This window comes from Bos taurus, chromosome 7 (genome assembly GCF_002263795.3).
Source record: "Bos taurus isolate L1 Dominette 01449 registration number 42190680 breed Hereford chromosome 7, ARS-UCD2.0, whole genome shotgun sequence".
NCBI lineage: Eukaryota > Metazoa > Chordata > Mammalia > Artiodactyla > Bovidae > Bos > Bos taurus.
The window spans coordinates 90,479,427-90,505,689 of record NC_037334.1 but is presented as its reverse complement, the minus strand read 5'-3'; the positions used below and the strand labels follow the sequence as shown (position 1 = coordinate 90,505,689).

Below are 26,263 nucleotides of genomic sequence, written 5' to 3'. Positions count from 1 at the left end.
CTGAAACTCCACTGGCTTCAGCTGACTCAACTGACAGGGCCTTCAAACGCGAGAAGCTGTGGCAGAATGCACGGGAAAAAGTCAGAGAACTGAAAACAAGGAAGAAAGTGTGGTTCTTGTGACCACAGAAGACAAGGTACAGTGATCCATATTCATAATACTGTGGTATCTCTGATTCTAAAACAATGGGAAAATAGCAAAGAAAATACATATGATTGGACAACTCAGAGAAGCAGAGCACACTATGTCTGTGGAGTTAAGAATCCAAGTAACACATTTAAAGGAGAAAAATAGTTATAACTATATATCTATTCAGCCCCAATTTTTACATTACAGAAATAAAAATGTTAAACACCTATAAGCATCCAAGGTGAAGAATAAGTTTACCTGAATGGAAAACAGTATCAGGCTAATTTCTGTAATATAAAATGTTAGATGATAATAAATTATTTCCAGAGTTCTGGTGTGAAAAATAATATCTGGCAAAAATAATAAATTATTTAAGAGAAAAAGAAATAAAAAATATAGCAAGCAACTAAATTATCAAAAAGTGGAAAATATTTGAGACCAAAAAACACAAAGGGAAAAGAAATTAGGGAGAATATAATGGATATATGGGAGATACGAGGATCCAGTAAGTTAGGTGGTATTTAGGAAATAAAGAACCTCCCTAAATGGAAAGAAACAGAGAGGCATTAGGATGCAACTGAAGAAAAATTTTCTGAAATTAAGGAAGAAATAAATATTCATGTTGAAAGAACACACAACTTTTCTAAGCATACAAGATGCATATTTCAAGAAAATAGGTTTTACTACAAATTAAAAATGTAAATCACATGACGTTGTGACAAATATTTCATCAAATACTATAGAGGATAATATCTTTAATAGGAACAAAGCTCTCACAAATCCACGAAAAAAAAAAAAAACAAACAGAAAAACAAAGAACATGAACAATTTATGAGAAGTAAGAATGGTCAACTATATAAAAATGTATTCAAACTCTGGTTTCATTAAAGGACCAGCAATAGAAACAATAATAAATCACTGCATGTGATGGCTAATTTTATTCGTCAACTTGACTGGGCCATGGGTTGCCCAGATATTTGGTCAAATATTATTCTGCCTGTGTTTATGAGGGTGTTTCTGGATGAGATTAGTATTTAAATTGGTAGATAAACAGAGTAAAGTAGACTGTTTTCCCTTATGAGAATTCTTCCTATCTGACGGTCTTTGAACTGGGACACTGGCTTTTTTCCTGCCTTCAGACACCAACTGAAACACCACCTCTTCTGAGGTCTCAAGCCTGCCGGCCTCTGAAGTGGAATTACACGATGAACTCTCCTAGGTCTCCAACTTGCTGACTTTGCCAGCAGATGTTGGTAACTGCTATCCTCTGTAATGTCATGAGTCAATTCCTAGCAGTAAATTTCTTTCTTTCTTTATCTATCACCTGTCTATACCCTATTGGTTCTGTTTCTCTGGAAAAGTTTAATGAACTGCGTTTACCTATCAAAACCATAAAGCTCGTCATAATCAAGACTAGCACTGTTGGGAGACTGGTATTCTCCAGAAATATAATTAAGATTAAATTTTCAACCTTTCTGGATGACTGTTTGGCAATATTTCTAAAAATTTCATATTTTTAAATCCAGTAATTTCAATTCTTTTCATTTTATTTTAAATTTTATTTTATTTTTAAACTTTACAATATTGTATTAGTTTTGCCAAATATTGAAATGAATCCGCCACAGGTTGTGATGTAGAAATGTGACACAGCACACTTACTGCAGATCTTTTAAATATTAAAAATGAGGGAAGGAAAGAACTTAAATGCTCAGTGCTGGAGAATGGAAAATGCACTATGATAAAGTCTATCTTGAGACAAATATTGTGTGATGCCATTAAAGTGTGGAGGTATACGAATGGCTGGAGAAGGAAATGGCAACCCACTCCAGTATTCATGCCTGGAGAATCCCATGGATAGGGGAGCCTGGTGGGCTACAGTCCATGGGGTCACAAAGAGTTGGATATGACTGAGTGACTAACACACTATACCAATGGCATGGGAAAAGCTAACGATGTAATATTAAGTGAAATAAGGAGATAAAACTGTGTGACCTCAATTTTACATTAAAAAAACAAAAATCTATAAATTAGAGAAACACACACACAACTAGAAGTGCTAATATTTGAATGACAGGAATGATCTGACTTTTTAAAATTACATTTTCTAAGTTTTCCATAATTTCTAAAACAATGATTAATTTTACAGTAAAAAAATGTTACTTTAAGGACAAAAACAGCAAGCAGATTCCTTGCTCTTGAAAAGCTAAAAGCTAGAAAATACAATCCCAAAATCAACTATCAAAATATTCTTTTGAGCCAGGAGTAGTTTCCTTTAGTCACCAAATATCCTGTTGGACAAATTGTTTGTATTTGTGGGCATTTCCTTTTTAGAGACGTCAACAAAACTTCCTCTATAAATAATTGATTTGTTTCCTGAACTAACACAGGCTTGACCATTTGTGGTTGTATGAGCTTTTTTAGTCTTCCAAATGAGAGTTTTTAATACATTATAAGATTCCCTGTAACACAGAGCATCTGAAAATGAAAGTTGATCAACTCTTCCATTTTATATGTAAAATTTTTAAAGGAAATAAGCAAGATGAAATGCAATTCACAAGCATCTCTCATTACAACTCCATCTCCTGCAGTTTTACAACTACCTCTTTCCTAATGCTTTATTCAGTTTGATATTTCAGATGCCTAAATTTCTAGCACTCTGCATTAAAAAGTAATCATTATTCTTCCTGATTCTGCCTCTAGTTAATAAATTAGGAGGAACACAGACTGAGAGTCTTGTGGCAACACATTTTCACCATTGTGACCCTGAGTAAATCACTTTAAATGTTCCCAACATGTTAACTGTACTATTATTGTACTTGGAAAATTTAATTAGCACACAAAACACTTAAAATAATTCTCTGAAACAGTCTGATATCACACAAAAGCTTATCTCATACATTAAAATGGAAATTTTCCTTACAAACAGATAGATGTGTTAATAGAGAAATAAAAATTCAAGGGAGACAAAAGCTAATAGCCCTAATATAGTGCACCTCACCTCCAAAAAACTGAAAAAGAAAACAAGACAAAAAAAATCATCTCTTCAAATTATTGGAAAACATGAACAATCAAAAAAATTAATGGAGAGAGATGAACAAGCAAGTCATAAAATAAATAAAATGGTAAATAAATATACAAATGATATATAAATATACAAATGTACTTAGTATAACATCTGATACATAATAAATGAAGCTATTAAAGTATATGTGTGCGTGTGTGTATGTGTGTGTGTGTGTGTGTGTATATATATATATATATATATATAAATAAAACATAGGGGCTTCCCTAGTGGCTCACTTGGTTACTAATCCATGTGTAATGCAGGAGACCCAGGTTCAATGGGAAGGTCCCCTGGAGAAGGAAATGGTAACCCATTCCAGTATTCCTGTCTGAAAAATCCCATGGAGAGAGAAGCCTGCAACTCAATGAGTTGCAACAAGTCAGACACAATTGAGCAACTAAACCAAAGCACCAGAGCCTGTTGAGTGGTGAATAGATAGATAAGAACGTCTATGTGCATAAACATATAAAACATATCTATCCTTACATGTATATATAAGCATATGTATCTCATGTTGGCAAGTACTGAAAAATATTTTATAATGCCCAGAGTTGTCAACAATGTGCTGTAACAGGCTCTGTCATATTTTGTGTGTGTCACTTTTGGAAAACACTTTAGTACTATCTTTTAAAGTCTTATTTGAATGACTCATCCCACTGTTCAAAATTCATCCTACGGCAAACAATAACACAAGCATACAAAGATACCTATATAGGGAAGTTAATTACAACAATGTTACAAAGAAAAAATGGAAATAGCTCAAAAGTCTACCAATAGAAGGTGGGTGAAATACACGTAATATTATAGTACAAAATGTGGTTGATATATACTAATATACAAAATTGTCCCATAAATAAAAATTAGACTGCATGGGACTTCCCTGGTGGTCCAGATGTTAAGGCTGTGCTTTCAATACAGGGGGCACAGGTCTGATCCCTGGTTGGGAAACTAAGATCCCACATGCCGGGCAGCAGGGCCAGAAGATAAAAATAAATAAAATAACAGTAAGAATAATAAAAGACTTTAAAAAAAAGAAATACTTGAAAAAGGAGATTGCAAAATAGAACACTCCTGTTTTTGTTCCGAGTGTGCATGTATGTGTGTATGACCAAGTGCATATACAAGTATTAGAATATACACAGAAGAAAGGTAGAAAAATATGTACCAATATCTTTCATATGAAGTTATAGGTGAAGTTATCTATTATTATATTGTTATTATAATGAGTATTGAGACTTGGAAAAAGATATTATTGATACTACTGAAATAATCATAAATAAAAATATTTATTTGACACTACTCTGAGAATGGAGAAACAGTGGAAACAGTGGCTGACTTTATTTTTCTGGGCTCCAAAATCACTGCAGATGGTGACTGCAGCCATGAAACAAAAAGACGCTTACTCCTTAGAAGAAAAGTTATGACCAAGCTAGACAGCATATTAAAAAGCAGAGACATTACTTTGCCAACAAAGGTCCACCTAGTCAAGGCTGTAGTTTTTCCTGTGGTCATGTATGGATGTGAGAGCTGGACTATAAAGAAAGCTGAGCGCTGAAGAATTGATGTTTTTGAACTGTGGTGTTGGAGAAGACTCTTGAGAGTCCCTTGGACTGCAAGGAGATCCAACCAGTCCATCCTAAAGGAGATCAGTCCTGAATGTTCATTGGAAGGACTGATGTGGAAGCTAAAACTCCCATACTTTGGCCACCTGATGTGAAGAGATGACTCATTGGAAAAGACCCTGATGTTGGGAAAGATTGAAGGCAAGAGGAGAAGGGGATGACAGGGGATGAGATGGTTAGATGGCATCACCAACTCAATGGACATGAGTCTGGGTAAACTCCGGGAGTTGGTGATGGACAGGGAGACCTGGCGTGCTGCAGCCCATGGGGTTGCAAAGAGTCGGACATGACTGAGCAACTGAACTGAACAGAACTGAACTCTGAGAATAATATTAGAATAAATCTAATTGCTTCTGAATATAGAAGAAAACATTTCTTCATCTTTCAACATAGATGAAGTTAATGTTCTATTATTTTTCACAACTTGTGATTTTCCCTAAAAGGAGTTCCTGGAACTAAACAGATACTTAATCTTTCACTTCAGGTTGTACTTACATTTAGATAAACTATAAAAGACCAGCTTTAGACTGAATGCTTGTGTCTCTCCTTCCCCCAAATTCATATGTTGAAACTCTTATCTCCCAATGTGATGTATTTGGAAGTGGCACCTTTGGGAAATAATTACTGTTAGATTAGGTCATAGAGTGGTGCTTTGTGATGGGATTAATGCTCTTCTAAAGATAAAGAGGAAACACAGAATTTCTCTCCACATGCAGTAAGGAAGGCCATGTGAGGGCAAGACCAGTGAGATGGGCAAGACCCTGGTGAGGGCAAGACCTCACCAAGAACCTGACCCCGTTGGCACTCTGATGGGGAACTGCAGCCTCCAGAACTGTGAGAAATAAATGTCTTGCTTAAGTCACCAGTGTGTGCTAAGTCGCTTCAGTCATGTCCAACTCTTTGCGACCCCATGGACCTTAGCCCACCAGGCTCGTCTGTCCATGGGATTCTCCAGGCAAGAATACTGGAGTGGGTTGCCATTTCCTTCTCCAAGTCACCAGTAGTCAACGGTATTCTGTTATATCAGTCTAAATTAAATGAGAGAGTATCATAGAAAATTGCAAGTTTTAGAAGCATTTTTTTTCTCATTTATGACCAAAAAAAAAAGAAAGCAAAACAAACCTAATCCTACCTTAGGTTGATAGAAGTTGAATTTCATAAATATTAGAGAGTGTATTATTTGCAATCCTAATGTCAAAGATGCAAAACAAAAGGATAGAAATAATTGAAATAATAGTTTCAGAATAACTGGAGGTAGTAAAATGATAAGCCGCCCACAGGAATTCATGAGGTCAACAACATTTAGCCAGCCTTGTCTGATAGATTGCATGCAATTATTACTTCATGTGTGACACATATTCACAGACACTATTACCTAAACCAAATAAAGGCGGTCCAAAGGGGGCAAAAAACAATAGATCAGCATCACTCTTGAACTGATAAAATAATACTAAATGAAAAATAAAGAGAATTCAACTCTACATTAAGAAATAATACAGTGACCAAGATGGAGGTCTTCCTTGAACAGTAGGTATGCTCCATCTAATAAATATCATACATCATGTTAGTATATGGACACACATTAATAAAGCCACACGCTTGTCTCCAAAGATGACGAAAACTGGTGAAATCTGAAGAATGTTTGCAGTGGAGTTAAGTGTGTTTTCTCATAGTTAATTTCCTGGTTTTGAACATTGTACTACGGTTATATAAGTATGTACATATATGTCCTTGGGTGAAGGGTATATGTGAACTTGATAGTTTTTTTCAACTTGTCTGTGTTTAAAATTCTTTCAAAAATAAAATGTAGAAGAAGACTAATATAGATGGATAGATAGAACAAGTATAGAGGAGAGCTACTAAGATAATGAAAAGACACACAAAAGCATGCTTTATGTGGAAATATTTGAACAAATCAGAAATGTTTAGCTTGGAAGCAAAAGAATAGGGACAAACAGGAGGATTATTGAATTGAAATGTTTAGGGGTTTTTTGGTGTGAGTCTGGCAATTAGATTTCGAGCCATAATCTAACAGATTTCTACTCTGTATGAAAAGCCCTGAGAGGAAATACACGCCTTCTCACAGAACAGTTCAAATATAAGGTGAATGAACATTTGTCAGTGATGCTGTGAAGATTACTCAAGGATTGGATGCACACTGGATTCAAGGCTTTATCAAGTTTCCTTTTCATCAACATGCCCCTTTCTCTGTGAAGAAGAGAATCCAGGGACTTAAGAGAAGCCCTGAGGGATGTAAGACAAAGCACCAGTTGGAATTTTTCTCACAGAGATGCAGCAATAGTCAGAAAAGCTGAAGCTGGTGTTAGGGGAGCTAAAGCTAACATGAGCAAAGAGAATGAGGTAAGGGTGGTAGAATGAGTTGTAAAATCAGCAGCTATAAAAGGTCAGATAAACTGAGTATGTTTAGAATAAGAAGTTCAAGAAGCTAATGAGTCTTTGAACAGGAGCTTGAATCATGATATGCTTTTGAGGACATGACTGGAAGTTTATTAAGGCAAGCTGGAGATTTTCCAACCCTTTGGTTCCATGATTCTAAGACCTTGTGGGGAAGCAAACACTCAATATTTCTTTATTTTGGAGTTCTGAATAAATGAAAAATGCTAGTAGAACACTGCTATTTCTATCCGTGCATTTCTCTCTCTGTGTGTATACACACATCCATGTGCAATAATAAACCACCCACTTGAGAAAATCCATGCAGAGATCCTGACAACACCTCTCTTCCATAGACTTACACCAATTTTCTCTAATCCTCAGATGATTTTCTCTAATTTTCTCTAAGATGATAAGTAAATAGGCTTCCCACATTCACAACTATTGTTTTCAATAAAAATAAAGACTCTCACATAATATCACATAATATCATACGCCCCATTCAGCACCATTACTTCTATTTAGTTCTAATTTAGAGTATACAGATTTGTCCTCCATGTTAACAAGGTTTCTGCTAATATAGCTAGCAAAATTAGATTGTTTTCAGAGGATTGCGTTATTTATAAAACAGGTAATTCAGTTCAGGAGCAGGATAATCAGAATAGGTTATAATTAAGATTTGCTAAGAATATTGAAAATAAAACATCATACCAAACATACTAAGAAACTAAAATACTGAAAAACTTAAAAAAGAAAAGTAATCGATTTTTAAACTGTCAGGCATTTTTTTTTTTATCACAAACAAATACATAGCTTAAATAGAAGAGAATTCAGTTATGCTTTAGCACATAATATTAATAGCTACTCAATAAGTAATTTGCTGATTTTTCTTTAGGTTTGAATTCATACAACTTAGCAAGAAAGAGAAAAATGCAAGTGATTGGGGAGTACAAAACAATCTATCACTGTAAAACCACTTTTACTGTTATTGACATTTATTAATCTGTCAGGGTCTTAGAGCTCAGAGGTAGGAATACTGGAATATTGAGATAAGTTAATTCACTGTCCTCCCCTCTGGCACTCATTCTCAGTCATTCTATCCTTCCACAGTCACATAACTGTGGCCCCAGATTAATAGCAGATTATGTCTTTAGGGACAATTTCTCAGGCCCATATTCCTTTGGCTTCCATCCTGGCTCCTGACTCAGTGCTATACTCTCTTTCCTCTGCACTTGGTATGATAAAGCTAGAGATTCTTCTTCAGATTTTTTCCTTTCCCTAAAGCAGCTGAGAAGCTAATCCAAGAAAAATAGGTGGCTACTTCCAAAGACACTAAATGTAAACCACTCAATAGGGACTACCTCTGGGTATTCTCAATAGACTTATGTCTGGTAACTAATGGAAATCAATCAAGGATAGATTTCATTTACTTTAGCTTTACTTTAGTTAAGCACTGTTGAATTATAAGGTTAAAAAACAACTAGAGGAGTTTCTAGCACAATTGTCAAGAAGTTATGAAAATGTCTTTTAAAAAATCTTTAAAGTATGTAAGTCTTCTTTTGTTAACTTTTAGTATAATTTTTCATAGATTCATAGGATTACCTGGTTCAGTGACAAAAGAAGCAGTAACAAGTCTATACTGGGTGTTCTACTTCATAGACAAAACTAAATTTAATATTTTATAGGCTCTTTCAAATCTTTCTCCAAATCATGTTGTGCAATTTAGGTCTAGATTGCACAGCAGCAGCAGTGGATTTTTGAATCTAGACCTAAATTGCACAACATGATTTGTAGAAAGATTTGAAAGAGCCTATAAAATATTAAATGTAGTTTTGTCTATGAAGTACAGCACCCAGTGCAGACTTGTAAATCCACTAGCCTTGGTGAATTAGAAGATTTTATCTATCATATTTGTATAAGAAAACTTTTTCCTTATAAGACACAACAAATCTCACACAGTATTTAAAATGTTGAGACATTAGTACCATTTGGTGACTTCTAGGTATTTTAGAACAGGGTTTCCCAGGAGGCTCGGATGGTAAAGAATCTGCCTGCAAAGTAGGAGACTTGGGTTCGGTCTCTTGGTTGGGAAGATCCCCTGGAGAAGGGCATGGCAATCCACTCCAGTATTTTTGCCTGGAGAATTCCATGGACAGAGGAGCCCTGTGGCCTGCAGTCTATGGGGTCACAAAGAACTGGACATGACTGAGAGACTAACACACACGCAAGTATTTTAGATACATTTTGCTAATAATTTTATGGTGTAAAATTTTATTATACATACATTATTTCATAGAGAAAGCATGAAAGTTTCCTCTAAATCCACATTTGTATACACTTACCTTAGTTGTTAAGGCTTTTCTTTTTTCTGGTTCAGTTACTTCCATCAAGGGAAAAATTAAACCTTACATTCTTCATAAATTTATTGTTTTTACCATATATTCTGGCATTAATCACTGACCTCCAGGCTGAATTTCAATTTGCATAGATAACTTTATCAAATATTCATAATATAGTATGATTGGTACAATCCCAGGATTTATGAAAAGTTCTGACTCTACCAAGAATATATATGAGGTAGTGCTTTAATTTGAAAATAGATACTTCAAACAGCTGATATTTAAGCTGATGTTTAGAGGGAAAAAACGGGTATTTGGGGGGCAGACATAAGGAAAGCATTTGAGATTAATAAGATATAGGTAAAGGTGCAGGCATAAGAGACCATGGGAAATATCAAGGGACTTAGTTACAAAGGGCAACCAGAAAGGATGGCTGGGAAGGGTGGTAAGGAAGCTGGTTCAAGAGTTCAGAGTCAACTGGGGATAACCTAACATCCGTGACCTTGAGGTGATGAAAAACAACTTGAATTTTAAGCATCAGAGTTATATACTCATTTCCATATTCCAAAATTTAGTGGATGGGTTATAAAAGGAAGAAATTAGAGATAAGGACACAAGTTAAAAGGTACTCCAACAGACTAGACAAAGATGACACAGGTGACCTGAAGAGATGGTGATGCAATAAGAAATGAAAATGACTAGGAAAACATTTAAGAGGTGGGCGAGGACACAATTTGTGATTAATAGGATGTGAAATGTAAGGGGGAAAAAAGTAGAAAAACTCTCAAGTTCACAGCTTGAGAACCCGGGAAGATGGTTGACTTTTCATACAGACTGTAGGTCAAAGCACATATTTAAGAGATTAATTTTAACCTTGCTGAATATAAGATAGCTGCGTGTCATCTGGTAAAGATGTTTATTGGACTTCTGAGTAAATAATACATGGGGACAATATTATTTGGGGACAAATAATAGATGTCCCCAAACTACACTTATATAGACCTTCTCCAAAAAAACACATAATAAAACTATCAAAAATCAAAGACAAAGAAAGAATCTTAAAAAGCAGCAAGAGAGAAAAAAGCTTGTAACCTACAAGGGAATCTCCATAATGCCATCTGTGGATTTCTCAGCAGAGACCTTAGAGATATCCCAGTAGAGAGTGGAATAATATATTCAAAATGCTGAAAGAGAAACCTTCCAACCAACAATACCCCCCTACTTGGCAAAGCTGTCAGAAAAGACCAAAGACCAAAGGAATTCATCATTACTAGGCTCATTTTACAAGTAAAAGCTGAAAGGAGTTCTTCAAGCTGAAAGGAAAGGACACTAATTACTCACATGAAAATATACAACATACTGGTAAAGGTAAGCATACAGTCAAATTCAGAATATTCTGATACAGTACTTAGGCAATGTGTTGACCATGTAACTCTATTTAAAAGGTTAAAGGACAGAAATATTAAAAATAACTATACTGCATTCATTTGTTAATAAATATATAATATAAAGAGATGTAAAGTGTGACCCCAAAAAGTAAAAGGGAGAAGTAAAAGCAGTTTTTATATATAAATGAAGTTATTAGTATAAAATTTAACATTATATAAGTAAGATATTTTATTGTAAGCTTCATGGTAACCATGAGGCAAAAATCTACAGTAGACTCATAAAGGATAAAGAGAAGGAAATTAAAACATATCACTATGGAAAATCACCAGTTCAAAACGGAAGATTAGCAAGAAAAATGGAAAAGAACAAATGAACAATAAAATAGTCAGAAAACAGTAAGATGAATCAGTAAGTCCTTATCAATAATTACTCTAAATGTAAATAGATTAAATTCTCCAATATAAAGGCACAAAATGACGGATAGATTTTTTTTTTAAAGACCCAAATATATGATGCCTACAAGAGATTCACTTCCCCTTTATGGACACACAAGGGCTTAAGTGAATGAATGAAACTGAAAGTGAATAGGGGTAGTTATATTTATATCATACAACTAGACTAACTCAAAAGGTATAGCAAGAGATAAAGACAGTCATAATACAAGGATAAAGGGTAAATTAATCAAGAGGATATAATAATCACAAATATCTGTACCCAACATCAGAGAACCCAAATATACTAAGCAAATACTAACCAATCTAAAAGGAGAAGTGGACAAAAATACAGTAATAGTAGGGGCCTTCAACATCCCACTTTCAACAATGGATATATCACCCAGCCAAATAATCAATAAGGGAATGCTGGACTTGAGCTATTCTTTAGACCAAACGGACCTAAAAGGCATACAGAACATGCCATCCAACAGCAGTAGAATATCTACTTTTCTCAAGTGCACACAGAACATTCTCCAGGATAGACCATATGTTAGGCCACAAAATCAGTCAACAGATTTAAAAATACTCAAACCATATCAAGTATGTTTGCTAACCACAATAGTATGAAACTAGAAATCAACTATAGGAATAAAATTGGCAAATTCACAGATATGTGGAAATTAAACAATATACTCCTAAGCAACCAATGAATGAAAGAAGAAATCAAAAGGGAAATTAAAAAAAAAATCTTAAAAATGGAAAACAATATACCAAACTCATGGGATGCTGCAAAAGCAATTCTAAGATAAAGTTTATAGTGATAAAAGCTTACATGAAGAAAAAAGAAAGATCTCAAATAAACAATCTAACTTTAAACCTCAAGGAACTAGAAACCCAAAGTTAGCAGAAGGAAGGAAATAATAAAGATCACAAACTGTTGGTGGGAATGCAAATTGTTAGAATCACTATAGAAAACGATATGGAGGTTCCTCAAAAAGTTAAAAATAGAACTATTATAAGATCCAATCCCACCTCTGGGTATACACACAGAGGGAATGAAATCAGGATTGTGAAGAGATATCTGCACCCCCATGTTCATAGCAGTGTTATTCACAGTAGCAAAGATATAGAAACAACCTAAGAATCTGTCTATGAGTGAATGGATAAATATGTGAGATATATATTGCAATATATACAATACACTACAATATTATTCAGTCACAAGAAAGGAAATCCTGCCATGTGCAACAACATGGATAGATCTTGAGGGCATTATGCTAAGTGAAATAATTTAGACACAGGAAGATAGATATTATATAACCTTATTTATATGAGGAATGTTTAAAAAGTTGAACTCATAGAAACAGAGATTAGGATGGTGGCTGCTATGACCCAAGGATGGGAAAAGTGGAGAGATGTTGGTCAAAAGGCACAAACTGCTAGTTATAAATAAGTTCTGGGGATCCAATGTATAGCATGGTGGCTATATTTAACAATAATATATTATGTACTTGCAAGTTGTTAAGAGAAGAAATCTTGAATGTTCTTACTATACACACACACACACACACACACACACACAATTATGTGAGGTGATGGAAGTGTTAACCAATCTTATTGTGATAATTAATTCACAACAGATGTGAGTACCAAATCATCACATTGGACACCTTAAACTTATAAAATTATATATGTGAATTATATCTCCGTAAAGCTGAGGAAATTTATTTTAAATAAATAAAATAAATACACAGTACCTAGCACATAGTAAACAAAGCAAATAAGATAAATAGAATAAATAAAAAAAGAAAAATTAGATGAAACCTAAAAATAAAAATAAAATAAGGAAATGAGCAATGAAATTGCAAACAAATGCACAATTGAGAATATGAAAAAGTCAAAAGTTGAACTTGGGAAAAAACAACAATATTCACAGGAGACTGATCAAGAGATAAAAAGTGAGAGAAGATACTAATTATTAATATCAAGAATGAAAAACATATTCATTCCTACAAACACTAAAAAATTTGAATAGGTAGATGAAATAGAAACATTCCTAGAAAAAAAGACAATATATCAAATTGACACAGAAAGAACTGCATACAGAAAATATTAATAGTTGTATATGTTTAAAGGAAAATGAATCTGTAATTAAAAGTCTTCCTGCAAAGAAAACATGAGGCCTAGCTGGGTTCATGTATGACTTCTTCAAAAATAATAAAGAAGAAATAACACCAAACTTGTAAACTTTTTCAGCTAACAGGAAAAGAGAGATCACTTCCTGGTTTTATCTAATTATCATAATCTTGGTTCCAAGATTTGACAAAAGCATTGTAACAACTTGAATATATTAACGCATTAGAGATCTACTTAGGGAAAATTCTTAACTGAAAAAGTTTTATTATTACAAACAACTATTGCACAACAGATGTCCTACTATTTTACAACCACAAATCCTATCATCCCCAGAGGAAAGGCATGTTTTTAAATGATTATATAAGCATAAAATATTTTTCATAAATACTAAAAAAATAACATAGTAATTATTCTTTCTACATTGAGATTAAAGTAATATTAAAAATACACACTTTTTAAAAATCTGGAAAAAATTCACATGAATATTATATGTGAATGAAGAAGCTAAATAACCTATACTAACCAAACAAAGTTTCAATAATCCTATAATATTAAGATTGGGTAAAAGGTTAATATATGTTACATTTCATTTATTATAGCTGAGTTGGTTAAAAAGAACTTTCTGCAAAAGCCTCAGAGGCAAATATTTTAAAACTCGGGTGATTTGGACCTTCTTGTATAAACAGTTTATTTTTACTAACATCACTTGCATTGGGTCCCATTTATCCAGGCTGGGTGTATCCACATGTGATGCTAAAACTGCCACCAAATAACCCTGTTTCACCAGGGAGCTCATGAAAGAGATGGCTGAGGGCCCCCAGGACTTGTCTCATGGTTACGTTGTATCTGACAAAGAAAGATGCAGAACTTTCTGAAATTAATCCTGGCAGTCCAAGATTTAAATTAATGTCAGGAGTAGTAAAGGTCATAAGGAACTTATTTAAAACAGAAGGAGAATCACAGATGTAGAAAACAAATTTACGGTCACAAGGGGGTGGGGGAGGGGAGGGATAAACTGGGAGACTGGGACTGACATATACACAGCGCTATATACAAAACAGATAACTATAAGAACCTGCTGTACAGAACAGGAAACTCTACTCAATACTCTGTAATGCTCCATCCAGGAAAAGAATAAAAAAAAAGAGGGGATATATATATATATATATATATATATATATATGCCTAACTGATTCACTTGGCTGTACACCTGAAACTAATACAACATGGCAAACCAACTATATTCCAATATATTTATTTTATATTTTAAAACCATTTATTTACATATCTGGCTGTGCTGGGTCTTAGTTGTGGCCTACGGGATCTGTAGCTGCAGCATGTAAACTCTTAGTTGGGAGAGGTGGGCTCTACTTTCCTGACCAGGGATTGAACCCAGACCCTCTGCACTGGGAGCATGAAGTCTTAGCCACTGGACCACCAGGGAAGTCCCTCCAATAAAAAATTTTTAAATGTCATAATATAATTGGAAAAAGACACAACTACTCCTTTCTGGAAGATTAGGCTTTAAGAATTGAATATGGACAGAATATACTGCTGCTGCTGCTGCTAAGTCGCTTCAGTCTTGTCCGACTCTGTGCGACACCATAGACGGCAGCTCACCAGGCTCGCCTGTCCCTGGGACTCTCCAGGCAAGAACACTGGGCGGGTTGCCATTTCCTTCTCCAGTGCATGAAAGTGAAAAGTGAAAGTCAAGTCGCTCAGTCGTGTCCGACTCTTAGCGACTACTATATTTTAATAAATTGTTGTAATACTACAAATTAATGAGCATGAAGGAATCTTACTGAATTTAAATAGAATGACAAAATTACTATATATGGTATCGCAATAGGTATGTGTGTATTACATAGTTAATATCCTTTGGTCAAATGGCATGCAGGATACCAGTGTGTGACTACCCATGTGTGAAGTGTATCTGCACACGTGGATAACAAGCATTGATTAAGTATATGATGAATGATTATAACTGATTGTAGGCAAAAATAACATTGAAATAACTTCTGCTTATATAGTACTTTCATTTTAAAAGATTTTTCACATCTATTACCTAATTATTTTCTTCATGATAACCTGTGAGATAGAGAGGTACTACTGTCCTCAGAAGATTGCAACTAGGCTAATTCTTTCTCATTCACAAACGTTACTTTGTCCTCTAAATCTTCATTACACCAAGGGAGTTGATTAACCTTTATTATCACAAAGGTTTTTTGGAAGGGGTTGAGTGGTCCTCAAAGTTGTGAGACACCAGATTCAGGATTAAGACATGCATACACATGCATGTATAAAGATCTGTTAGATTTCAAGGCTACAGTGAACTTTAATAAGAATCTATCAGAAGGACCTAGCTGACCATGGCTCCTTCCCATGTACTCTTGCAGCCACTCTCCATTCACTCCAAGACATAGTCTTTTTGTATTTAGGTACCTTATGGATGATGGTACCTGCCAAACTCTGCTCCCCCTCCCAAAAGCATCAGACTCCTTAGACAATGTGCCACTCTCCAAATTATCGACTGATTAAATTCTTGATCACAATGTTCATAGTTCCCTGACTGCACTGGGTATTTCTGGTTTGTCACAATCTAACAAACTAGACTATGGCGAGGTATCGATATAAATGGCCATGAACTGTTTGATATACAACCCACCTGAGAAAACGGCATCTATCGAAGGGACTCAAGAGGCTACAGTTCTTTATTTAAAGAGAGAATTAGAGGAAGGAGAGATGTAGATGGTGTGGCAGGAAGACAAAGGTCTTTCCTCATGGTGCTTCTTCAGTCGGAACCCCCAGTCAGCGGCTCCCAGCATCTATCAGCAGAGGAGGCCGAGGAGGCAGTGTGCGCTCCCTGGATGTACTTACAGGTCACCGTGGATGAGTCCATAGATCTGTGGCATGCTCTGATGATAGGCTGCTCTCAAAATAACTATGAGGAGGACCACCACTAAAGCTGGGAGTCCCCAGCTCAGAAGGAGGAAGAGCAGATAGCGCCTTTCTGTGTGTTCATCATTCATCACCAGCACGTACCAGAAATTCACAGACTAGGAAAGAAAAGAGAACATAAGATGAGCAGGTCTGATGGCTCAGGACACACACTCACATGGCTTAGACATGAAGAGTTACTGACCAACAAAGGGCCGGGATCTACTCAACTATTAAAGTTCTGACTTGATTTTTTAATTAGTTCACACATTCATTTTTTTCCATACAAGAAATTCAGGGTATCCCCAAAGTCTGAAAACGTTAGGAAATGCTTAGTGTATTTATGTTACTTTATATTTTGCTTCATTTGTTTTGATTTACTCTCAGTCATAATCAACTGTCATTGTTCTGTAAATGTGTGCTTGAAGAAACCCACGCTGATATTCAAACCTCCTTTCCATGTGAACAGCCTCGTGAGGATGATGAAGTAAACGGTCCTTTGTTCCAGACTTTTAAACAATTTTTTACTTATTGAGAGCTGATCAGGTGGTAGAATCAGACACGGTTCCAGGGAATGGGGAAATGCGATCACAGCCCCAGGTCTCAGTCCCCAGTGGGAGACAGACAAGAAAACAAAGAATGTTTGCACAGAGAAAATGTTCTGCGATGGGCTAGGTTTTATGGCCATTTTTCTTTCTCAATTTATACTCTTTTTCATTCATTCACTTGATAAACATTCCTGAGAGCATACTAAATTTCAAAGGCCCATCTAGGCACTGGGACTATAACAGTAGCAGAGATGACAGAGGTATTTACCTTCTTGAATCTTCCTTTCCAGAGAGTAGGAATCTGAGGCCTACAAATGTTACTCTTGGTCCCAAATCACACCTAGCCCCGTATGGAAGTCAAATCTTGAACTTATATATTCTGCCTTCTAGTGTTCTTTTTCCAAGAGAGTACTTATGTTTAATTATCATTTATTACAGAAACAACCCTGAAAGTCATATCACACATATTTCACACAATGACACTTATCCACTAGCTAAATCCCCTTCCTCAACTTCATATGGCAGAGAGTTTGTGGGTACGGATTAATCGTATATATAGATTTTTATATGTTACAGGAATAGCTTGGGCAAGTGACACCAATCCCAGTGCCTCAGTTTCTTTATGCATACAACAAAGTTATAAAGATTACATAAGACACTATATACAAAGTGCTAAGCACATAGTCATCGCTGGAAAATGTGATCGCCTCACTTAACTCTCCCATTAAGATGTCAGACGGTGTGAAAGACAAAAGATAAATAGTTAAAGACCCAAAGTACGCAGTGATACAATGGAAACTCTGCTATGTGAAAAACATCATGCCTAATGTTCCTGGGAAGGTTTTCAGATGTTTTACTGAGGCTTCCAAGTAAGAGTCTATCTGGACCAAATTAGCCTTGGGGGATTAGTATTGATTGGCCTCAAGCAGGAAAGGATAAAAATGTTTGGTTACTTGCAGATTTTTGTGTCTGAATTTTATTTCCTGTCAGCACTCCGTATCTTTGTGTACATCTGTTTGTATCTGTAAGTATGAAGCCTGTTTTGAGTTGTTGCTTATGTAAATTTGTTCTGAGTTTTTTTTTTTTTTTTTTAATGGCCCAAGAGGCTTTTTACCTCCTTTCTATTATTAGTTAGGTGGTGCTGGTTTACTCCCTAAGTCGTGTGTAGCCTGCTAGGCTCATCTGTCCATGGGATTCTCCAGCCAAGAACTGGCATGGGTTGCCATTTCCTTCTCCAGAGGATCTTCCTGACCCAGGAATCAAACATGGGTCTCCTGCATTACAGTCAGATTTCTTTACCAACTGAGCTACGAAGGAAGTCCTTAGTGAAGGGACATGACCCAAACAGGTGGGACTGGACCAAGTGTCTGATGCTAGACTGGTCGATACTGTCTGTTTAAAGAAAGAAAATACATGCCAAGTAAGGATGACTAACCCATCCCCAAAATAAAAGTATGGGTCATTTATTTTAAATAGAGTTGTATATATTCTTATAACAGGGTTACTTGGTGGTACAGTTGGCAGAAGAATCAGGAGAGTACAGACTGGTAAATGACTTTTAAGTTGATTCATCATGATAAAGATCGGGGCATTTCCAAAATGTCCACTTTTACACAGATGAACATTAGTCCATCAGTTAGAATCATTGAACCTTTCAGCAGCTGTCTGACCTTTACCTCAGATAAGACTGAGACAAATGTAATTGCGTTGTCAGATTTATACACGCAATACTTCTGCTTCAAAGAGCTCAAGGAACAGTGTCGTTGAATTCTTGAATACTCAGTTAAGCAAATCCAGCTCCGAATGTCATGAGCTTTTGTCAATTAAAAAAAAAAAGTCTCTTTCTTTCTTTAAAGAATCCAATCATTAAAGTCTACTCAAAGAACAGTATTTACCATTGTATGGCTTTTTATTTATTGTGGTTAAAGAGTGGAAACGTTATGTTATGAAACAACATTTAATTATTCTGGGACATAGTACGTGGTCTAAATCTAAGAGTTGTTTTGACTAACTCACTCTAAGTTTTCCTTGAATTTTAAATATTTTAGTATAGTATGTATGGGAGGTACGTTCTGGAAAGTGTGCCCAGGTCATCAGCCCTCTCTCTCTGAACCCTGTCTCTCTCCTCACATCCTCCCACCGGCCGCCAACACACGCAATGTATGCTCACGACCCTGCCCTTCTGCCAAAGCTGTGGATCTGGAGAAGCCTGACCCAGGCTGGACCACTTATCTGGCATTGAAAGCCCTGAAATTTTGTGAGAGTCTAGGCTGGCTGACTTAAAAAAAAATAAAGAAAACATATGAACTTTAGTGGTGAGAGTAGCAAAAAGCACAGTAAAGAGATAAAGTGTAGAGAAGAATGGACAATGCCTTCCATTCCTGCTCACAGCTCCCTGAGGTCCAATACAGAGCATGGGTTCAATGAGCTAGCCTATATGCTTACTCGCCCTTTTATGATTTGAATGTTTGCTTAAATTTAGGTTCCTTCATTGTTCTAAAAATTTGAGATACATGTCGCTCTTCTGGAGCATTTGTGTTAAAAGTTCCAGTTACTTCCATTCTCCACAATAAGGTGGGAAGGGAACATTTGAGATATATTCCTTTCCTTGTAATCATGGCTCCTCCTTTGTACTTGAAAGAGTATCAAGAGACCATTATCTTTGCATGATATTTTTATGTTGACAGATATACAGCATATGTGCCCCAGTATCTATGTTTAACCAATGTTAGAACAAAAAAGTTATGAAAATTCAATATAAGTTAAAGGTGTTATTCTCACCAACATGCTTCATACTGACTGAGAACAGCTTACCACACATACCTATTTCCTGCTAAAGACTAACTGTGAATTGCAATGTCCGTATCTAGGTCTCCAATTACATTTCTAGCTCTAGTTTTAAATATTTTGTTAGAACCATCTTATGGACCACTTCAGGACATCTTATTTAGAGATAAGGAAGCTGAGGTGGTTAGAGAAAAGCATAACTTTTTCATATTTGCATTAGCTATAGAGCAAAGCATCTTGTGAAGACTAAGGTTAAGATGTATTTCCATAGAAAGTCATACAAATACTGATGATTTGTTATTTACACAAGGCTTACATTTTGTCTTCATTCCTCCCCGCCCAGCTGTATGTGTTAGTGGAGATGCATACTCCTTGTTCAAGCTTGGAGATAACCCACTCTCTCATTTGCCAAAACTAAATGAGAATTTACAAAGGACATTCAGAATAGAAATGGCTGAAACATACCCATGAGCCATGGAAGATTAATTGGTGTATACCTTGTAGTACCTAGTAAAATGCTTTGCATACAATCTTTATTGAGAAGCGTAAAACAAATGAAGATGTACACAATTTCAATATTTAACAATTATCACTGAATTCAGTAAAAACGTCATAATTTGGTTGAGTTATTGAGTTTACTCATTTATATGCTACCTTCCCAGAAAGAACTGTAGGACTGACTTGAACTCCTAATGAGAAGGGTCAGCCTGTTGTTTAATATTTGATTAATTGTGTCACCAGAAACCTTGCACTGATATATAACCTCAAGTTTTGTCACAGATCATAGATGCTATTTTGTTATTACCATAGGTTCTTAGTCATTCTTTTCAGAGGAGAATCTGAGAAATGTTATCACGTGTCCTTGTTTCAGTTATGCTTCCTTTTAACAATTTTTACAAGGCTTTGTGAAGATTGGAGAATTCAGTATTTCCTGGGTATGTCATTTTATCTTGATAATTACCAGCCTGTTGCCCTTAATACCTTTGATGTTCCCTCAAATTAAATCAATGATGAAGGAAAAACACAGCTAATATTAGCTTTTCCCTTCCTGTTGTTATGTTCTGGCACTAAGTAGTCTTTCTACCAAGGAATAAATCTATGTACATTTGGTTCTTCATAACCTGATTTTACAGAGAAATTAAAGTACAAGAGGTGAATGCTGAAGCACAACTGTGAAATGATTTCTAACTTTATTCTACTATTTAAAAATATGTTCTTCAAGTAAGCTTTAGTTTCAAAATAACACATTATATTTTTGATTAAGCTGTGTCCCTCGGCATAAATGAAGAGATTGTAAGGACAATCCAGGCGTGGATATTAACTGAAGCATTTTTTTATACAATTTAACTTGGTGATAGGAAATGATCCTAACACTGGGCCAAATGAATACACAGGCAAAATTAAGTTTCTACTTACCTATATTATATATTTATATCTCAAATAATTTACTTGTGATTTATTTCCTGCATAGATTAACTCATGGTCTGGCCACCCATCTGGTAACATGTTTCACGTAGATGTTAAGAGCAAAGACATTAGTTCTAGGAATTTATTCCATGGATATTCTATAAGTAAATAAATATTCAGAGTCCAAGGATGTTCAAGGAAACCTTGTTTATAAAGTAACTGAAAATAACCAGAACTTCATCACTAGGAGATCAGAAAAATAAATTATGGAATAACCATATTATAGTATAGAAAAGGAAGTATATCAGGATGGGATAAATTTATATGTACACTATATATATACATATATATATATATAGTATACAAACATATATAGACTATACACACAAACACACATATGTGCTTCTTTATATGTTTACAAATATTTATGTATTTGTGGAATATATCTGGAGGCATACACAGGAAACAATTAACAGTGTTTACCTTCAGGAGTAGGGTGAGGGTAGAGCAGAGGGTGGAAGGCATATGAAAGAAGGAGAAATAGACAAAACTCGGCTGGTCGAAGGACGTGGGAAAGTGTTTCAATAATTTCAGAGTGATCTTACATAAACAGCAAACAGAAGGATAACTCAATTTCCACAGGCAAAGAGGGAATTTGTGAGTTGTATACCTCTAAAAAAATAAGCAAAATAATTTGTTACTCTATTCCCATCATGCACAATATGATTTCCCTTCCAGAGAAGAGGGGAGCTTAAAGAAAAAGTCTGGAAAGGGGAAAACTAAAGAAACAGTCAAGGTCACCAGCTCTGGAGCCGGCTATGCGCCATGTGTGCCCTTCAGTAAAGAGGTTAGAGGTTATCAGTTTGTTCAGCTTTGCAGCTAGTGTCTGCCTCATTCTGTCAGCCTTCTCTTTCCCCTGTATCAAGCTAATTCTCTTTTGCAAAACAAAGATGTGAATTATATTGGAAAAAGAGTATTCAACATGTGCCCATGTATTTTCCTAGCCATTAATATGGTAAATTAACACATATGGAGTGAGCAGTCCATCCCAGGAACTACTGCTCCAAGCTCTCTCCAGGTATTCATTCATTCTGTTTTTCCACAGTCCTCAAAGACAGGTACCATTACTATAAATCTACAGATGTAGTCATTCGCTAAGAAAATCTAGGCTCGGAGAAGTTATGTAACATGTTCAACTACAAAACTGTTCTTTACTCTAAAACAGAATTCGATGTTACTATAATGTACTTAAAGTATGATATAAAAGTAAAGCAACTCTCCAAGATAAATTCATTTAAATCCATTTATTCTGATTGCAGATATAATGCAGATGAAAATAAATAGTCCTTACATGCTGAGCCCAATGATTAAGTTAGTCATTAACCTTTTATCATTATAAGCTATACGCACACATACATATATCAAATTCTCTATGTTGCTATATGAAGTAGAATTATTAAAATGTTAACATTCTTTCAGCTATTTCAACTTTATTTAACTAATAAGACTGGATTAACAGTAGTCTAATCTTTTATGTAATTTTTTAAAAAAAAATTTAGCTTTAAAAAGATTTTTAGCAGACAGTATTTTATAAACGGGAAAATACAGGTTAGTAAAGCGACAACCTTTGACCACAAAGTAACTCATTAGAGGTAACCTACCTAGAATGAGAAGTTACTGAATTTTTCCCTTGTGGTCATACCACAGACCATGAAAAATGTGCGGTATACCACCTAAAACACATTAAACTTCGCTGGTACTTTAAATAGTTTTCCTAAGCCATCAGGCATACAGAAATGTAATTAGCTTGTTAAATATGCATCAGCCACAATCATATTTACTCAAAACTCGAAGACATATAGAATATACTAATCTCTATTAAACTGGGTGAGAATTTATATGTGATCCTATTAACACTCCCCTAAAGCAGGAGATCCACCTAAAACATTATCTGAAAGTCGGTCATTTCCCCGTTTGAATATATTTCATCGAGCAGATGCTCTCTACTTTCAGACCCAGCTTTTTCAACTTTGAAATTTTTATTGGCTATAAAAGTTCTTGACGTGAATCAAAATTTGCTTCCCTAATTTTTGACCCATTTCTTCTGGCTCTTCCAAAGGAAGTTATATAGTCCATTCTTTTCTGTGCTATAGCAGCCCTCCCAGTAATTTGTAGACAGCCAGCCCATCTCCGTAAGTTTTTTCCAGGTTAGTTATCTCCAGCTGCCTCCAAGTTTATTATAGGACTGTCTTTCAGCTTCTCATTGGCTGGTTAATGTTCTTGCTGGAAGTAGCTACAGGGTGCCAAGCTGTTGTAGATTACAGTGTAAACATGGCTCCCTCGGCTGTCTCCATACTGTTATTTATGTAACCCAGGCCTGTGTTTCTGTAGTTAACCCTAGTTGCTATGGTTTAAGCAATCTGATCACACATTTGATTGCTACTGAGTTTGGGTTAAATTAAAATTTCAAGGTGTTTACATTAACCCCATCAGATTACATCTTTCACTCTCATTTTCAAGCTGTCACGGTACAGTTTCACCATATTTGTTCTACCTGTACTCTTAGCACAGGCAGCTTATATTTTAGCTAGCTTTTGAGCTCTGTATCATCTGTATACCTAATAAAACAGCTTCCTGTGTCTTCATCCAGGTCATTCATCAAAAACTGAATAGGTCAGGGACATGGACAGAGGCCTTCAGCAAACCTCTAAGGACCTCGGGATGCACATAAAAAGTTCAAATCAGATAAACGGCTAAAGAGGATCAGAGAATCTTGCAAATGCGACTTTAATTTCAGCAAGTATTTGTTTTATGCTGTACAGTTTAGCTTTGCTTTTTAATTGTTTGGTGGGAGGTTGGAGAACACCATAAACCTTCCATAATTAGGACTTCTCAAAGAGTTATAAAACAATAATTCTATGAGGTAGGAATTACTGTCCCCATAAGGCAGATTTGGAAACAAAACTTGGCGAGAGTCAATAACTTGATTAAGGTTACAAAGGTAATGACGGAGCCAGAATTCAAACCCAGATGCAGGTCTCTAATTGTTCCAACTAGTTCTATTAACCAAACAGTTCTGTTTTCTTCTCCTTCAAAAGTGAAGTGAAGTCGCTCAGTCATGTCCGACTCTTTGTGACCCCGCGGCAGGCTCCTCCATCCATGGGATTTTCGAGGCAAGAAAACTGGAGTGGGTTGCCATTTCCTTCTCCATTCTCCTTCAGAACTAACTATAGTATCATACCTGGGAAAAGGTCCCTGCCTTGAGTCTGTACAGTGTTCTCTCTTAATAGTATCTCCTCACTTTCCTCCAAAATTTCCAGATGGTAGAAATCCTACATTCTCCTTATTGAACAAGAAAAAAGAATATGCAAGGGCCTGAACGCATCTGTTTACATAAAAAAGTTCACAAGCATACTCAGAAACACATAGGAGACTATTTCTCATGAAAGACTGAACGTTACGACCATGTAGAAATCATTTTCAAAGGAAGCATATTTTAGTTGACCTATTGAACTAGTGACATTAATAGTGCTTAAGTGGATCCAGTTCTCACATTAGCCTCTTTATCAAGCAAATCAGCACTGGGCAGTAGAATCTGGAGTTTGAGTCAGAAAAGGAGTATTCAAATCTCTCCTCAACACTTCCCAGTTCCTCAGGAGAGTATGCTGGGTCTCTCTTGGTCTTACTATGTACTCTCCCAAAGTGATCTCTTCTAAAGCAATGGCTCCATTTTCCAACTCTAAGCCAAAAGTCATCTAGTGTATTTCTCTAGCATGCACCTCTGTTCTGGAATTTATCATTCCACTTCTCTCAGAGTCTCCACTGGAGAACTCACAAGAACTTTACACTCAGCTTGTCTTTAAAAAAAAAAAAACGAAACTCACCATCTTTCGCCAATCTCCAGCAATCATTATTTCAGTTCAAGGCACCGCTATCCATCCATTCACTCACACTGGAAACTTGGGTAAGCAACCTTCTGCACTACTAATAATAAATCTCTAATCCTGAAGTCCTACTTTAAAAACCAATTTTCAGAAGCTGTTCACTCCGCTTTGTCCCTTCTGTTCCTCTCTGGTTCACACCACTATGTTCTTTTCCCAGAATCCAGCTAAAGCTGCTTAAATGGTTCCTGTATCAACTCTTTCCTGAGCTCAATTCACTACAACAGGGAGTTTTTCTAAAATCCAAATCTCATCATGTCACTCTTTTGCTTAAAAATAATTCCATTGACTTCCCCTAGGAAAAAAAATTAAAGTTTCTTACTATGTCTTATAGGACCCACATCACAAGCCTCATCTCCTACCAGTCACTTACAAAACTCTACTAGATCTCTTCCCACTTCCTCAGATTCACTATGCTTTCTAATGCTGTACAGTTTGGAAGGGTTTTCTTACACTGATCTCCTGGGAATGCAGTGATGGACATATGGAATTACTTCCATTTCAGTATAAAGAATATCAGATATAAAGGCCACTCCCTCCAGACGCCCTGGAAAGTTGCATGGGGTAGAAGGAGGAAATGAGGTACCGACCTGGATGAGCATCCAGCTAAACTGGCACAGATACAGGTAATGTGTGACTGCGGCAATGGCTGAACAGCTCTCCTCTGTGAGTCGGGGACTTGCATATGCAGACGCCAGAAATACAATCTGTAAGAAACAAATACCTTTATTTTTAAATCATGTTAAAGTCAATCAAGAATATTTTTAAAAACCAATTTTCTTATTTGAATCAATGATTCAATGACTCAAAGGGAAAATAAGTTGATTTGTTGCCCAAACTGAGAAGACTAAGTCATCCTAAAACAAAAATACATGGGTTTTTATGTGTCTAAGAAAAAAATTAATGATATGAAATTATGCTACATGCTGTTTTGGACTGTCATTGGAAATTCTCATAGAGTAAATTTTGTTCTTATCATGGATGGACAAAAATCATATGAAATATATTTACTTAAGTACAAATGAGAAAATAGAGTGGAAGTACCATTCTTTACGTAAGTCAAACCTCATAGGAGAGAAAAAAAAAAGAGAGGCAAAATTTCTAAGTTTATTATCATCTGCATCATCTCATTAGGA

At 35.7% G+C, this 26,263-nt stretch overlaps 1 protein-coding gene across 1 annotated transcript in view; it reads right to left on the bottom strand.

Annotated features, from left to right (window-relative positions):
- The window catches only part of ADGRV1 (adhesion G protein-coupled receptor V1), a 541,233-nt gene that overhangs the window by 162,440 nt on the left and 352,530 nt on the right, over positions 1-26,263 (bottom strand). Inside the window, exons 84-85 of the mRNA XM_010807603.4 lie at positions 25,718-25,834; positions 16,385-16,563 (exon numbers count right to left, since the gene is read on the bottom strand). Coding sequence (XP_010805905.2) covers positions 16,385-16,563; positions 25,718-25,834 — 296 coding nt within the window. The remainder of the gene's footprint in view (positions 1-16,384; positions 16,564-25,717; positions 25,835-26,263) is intronic.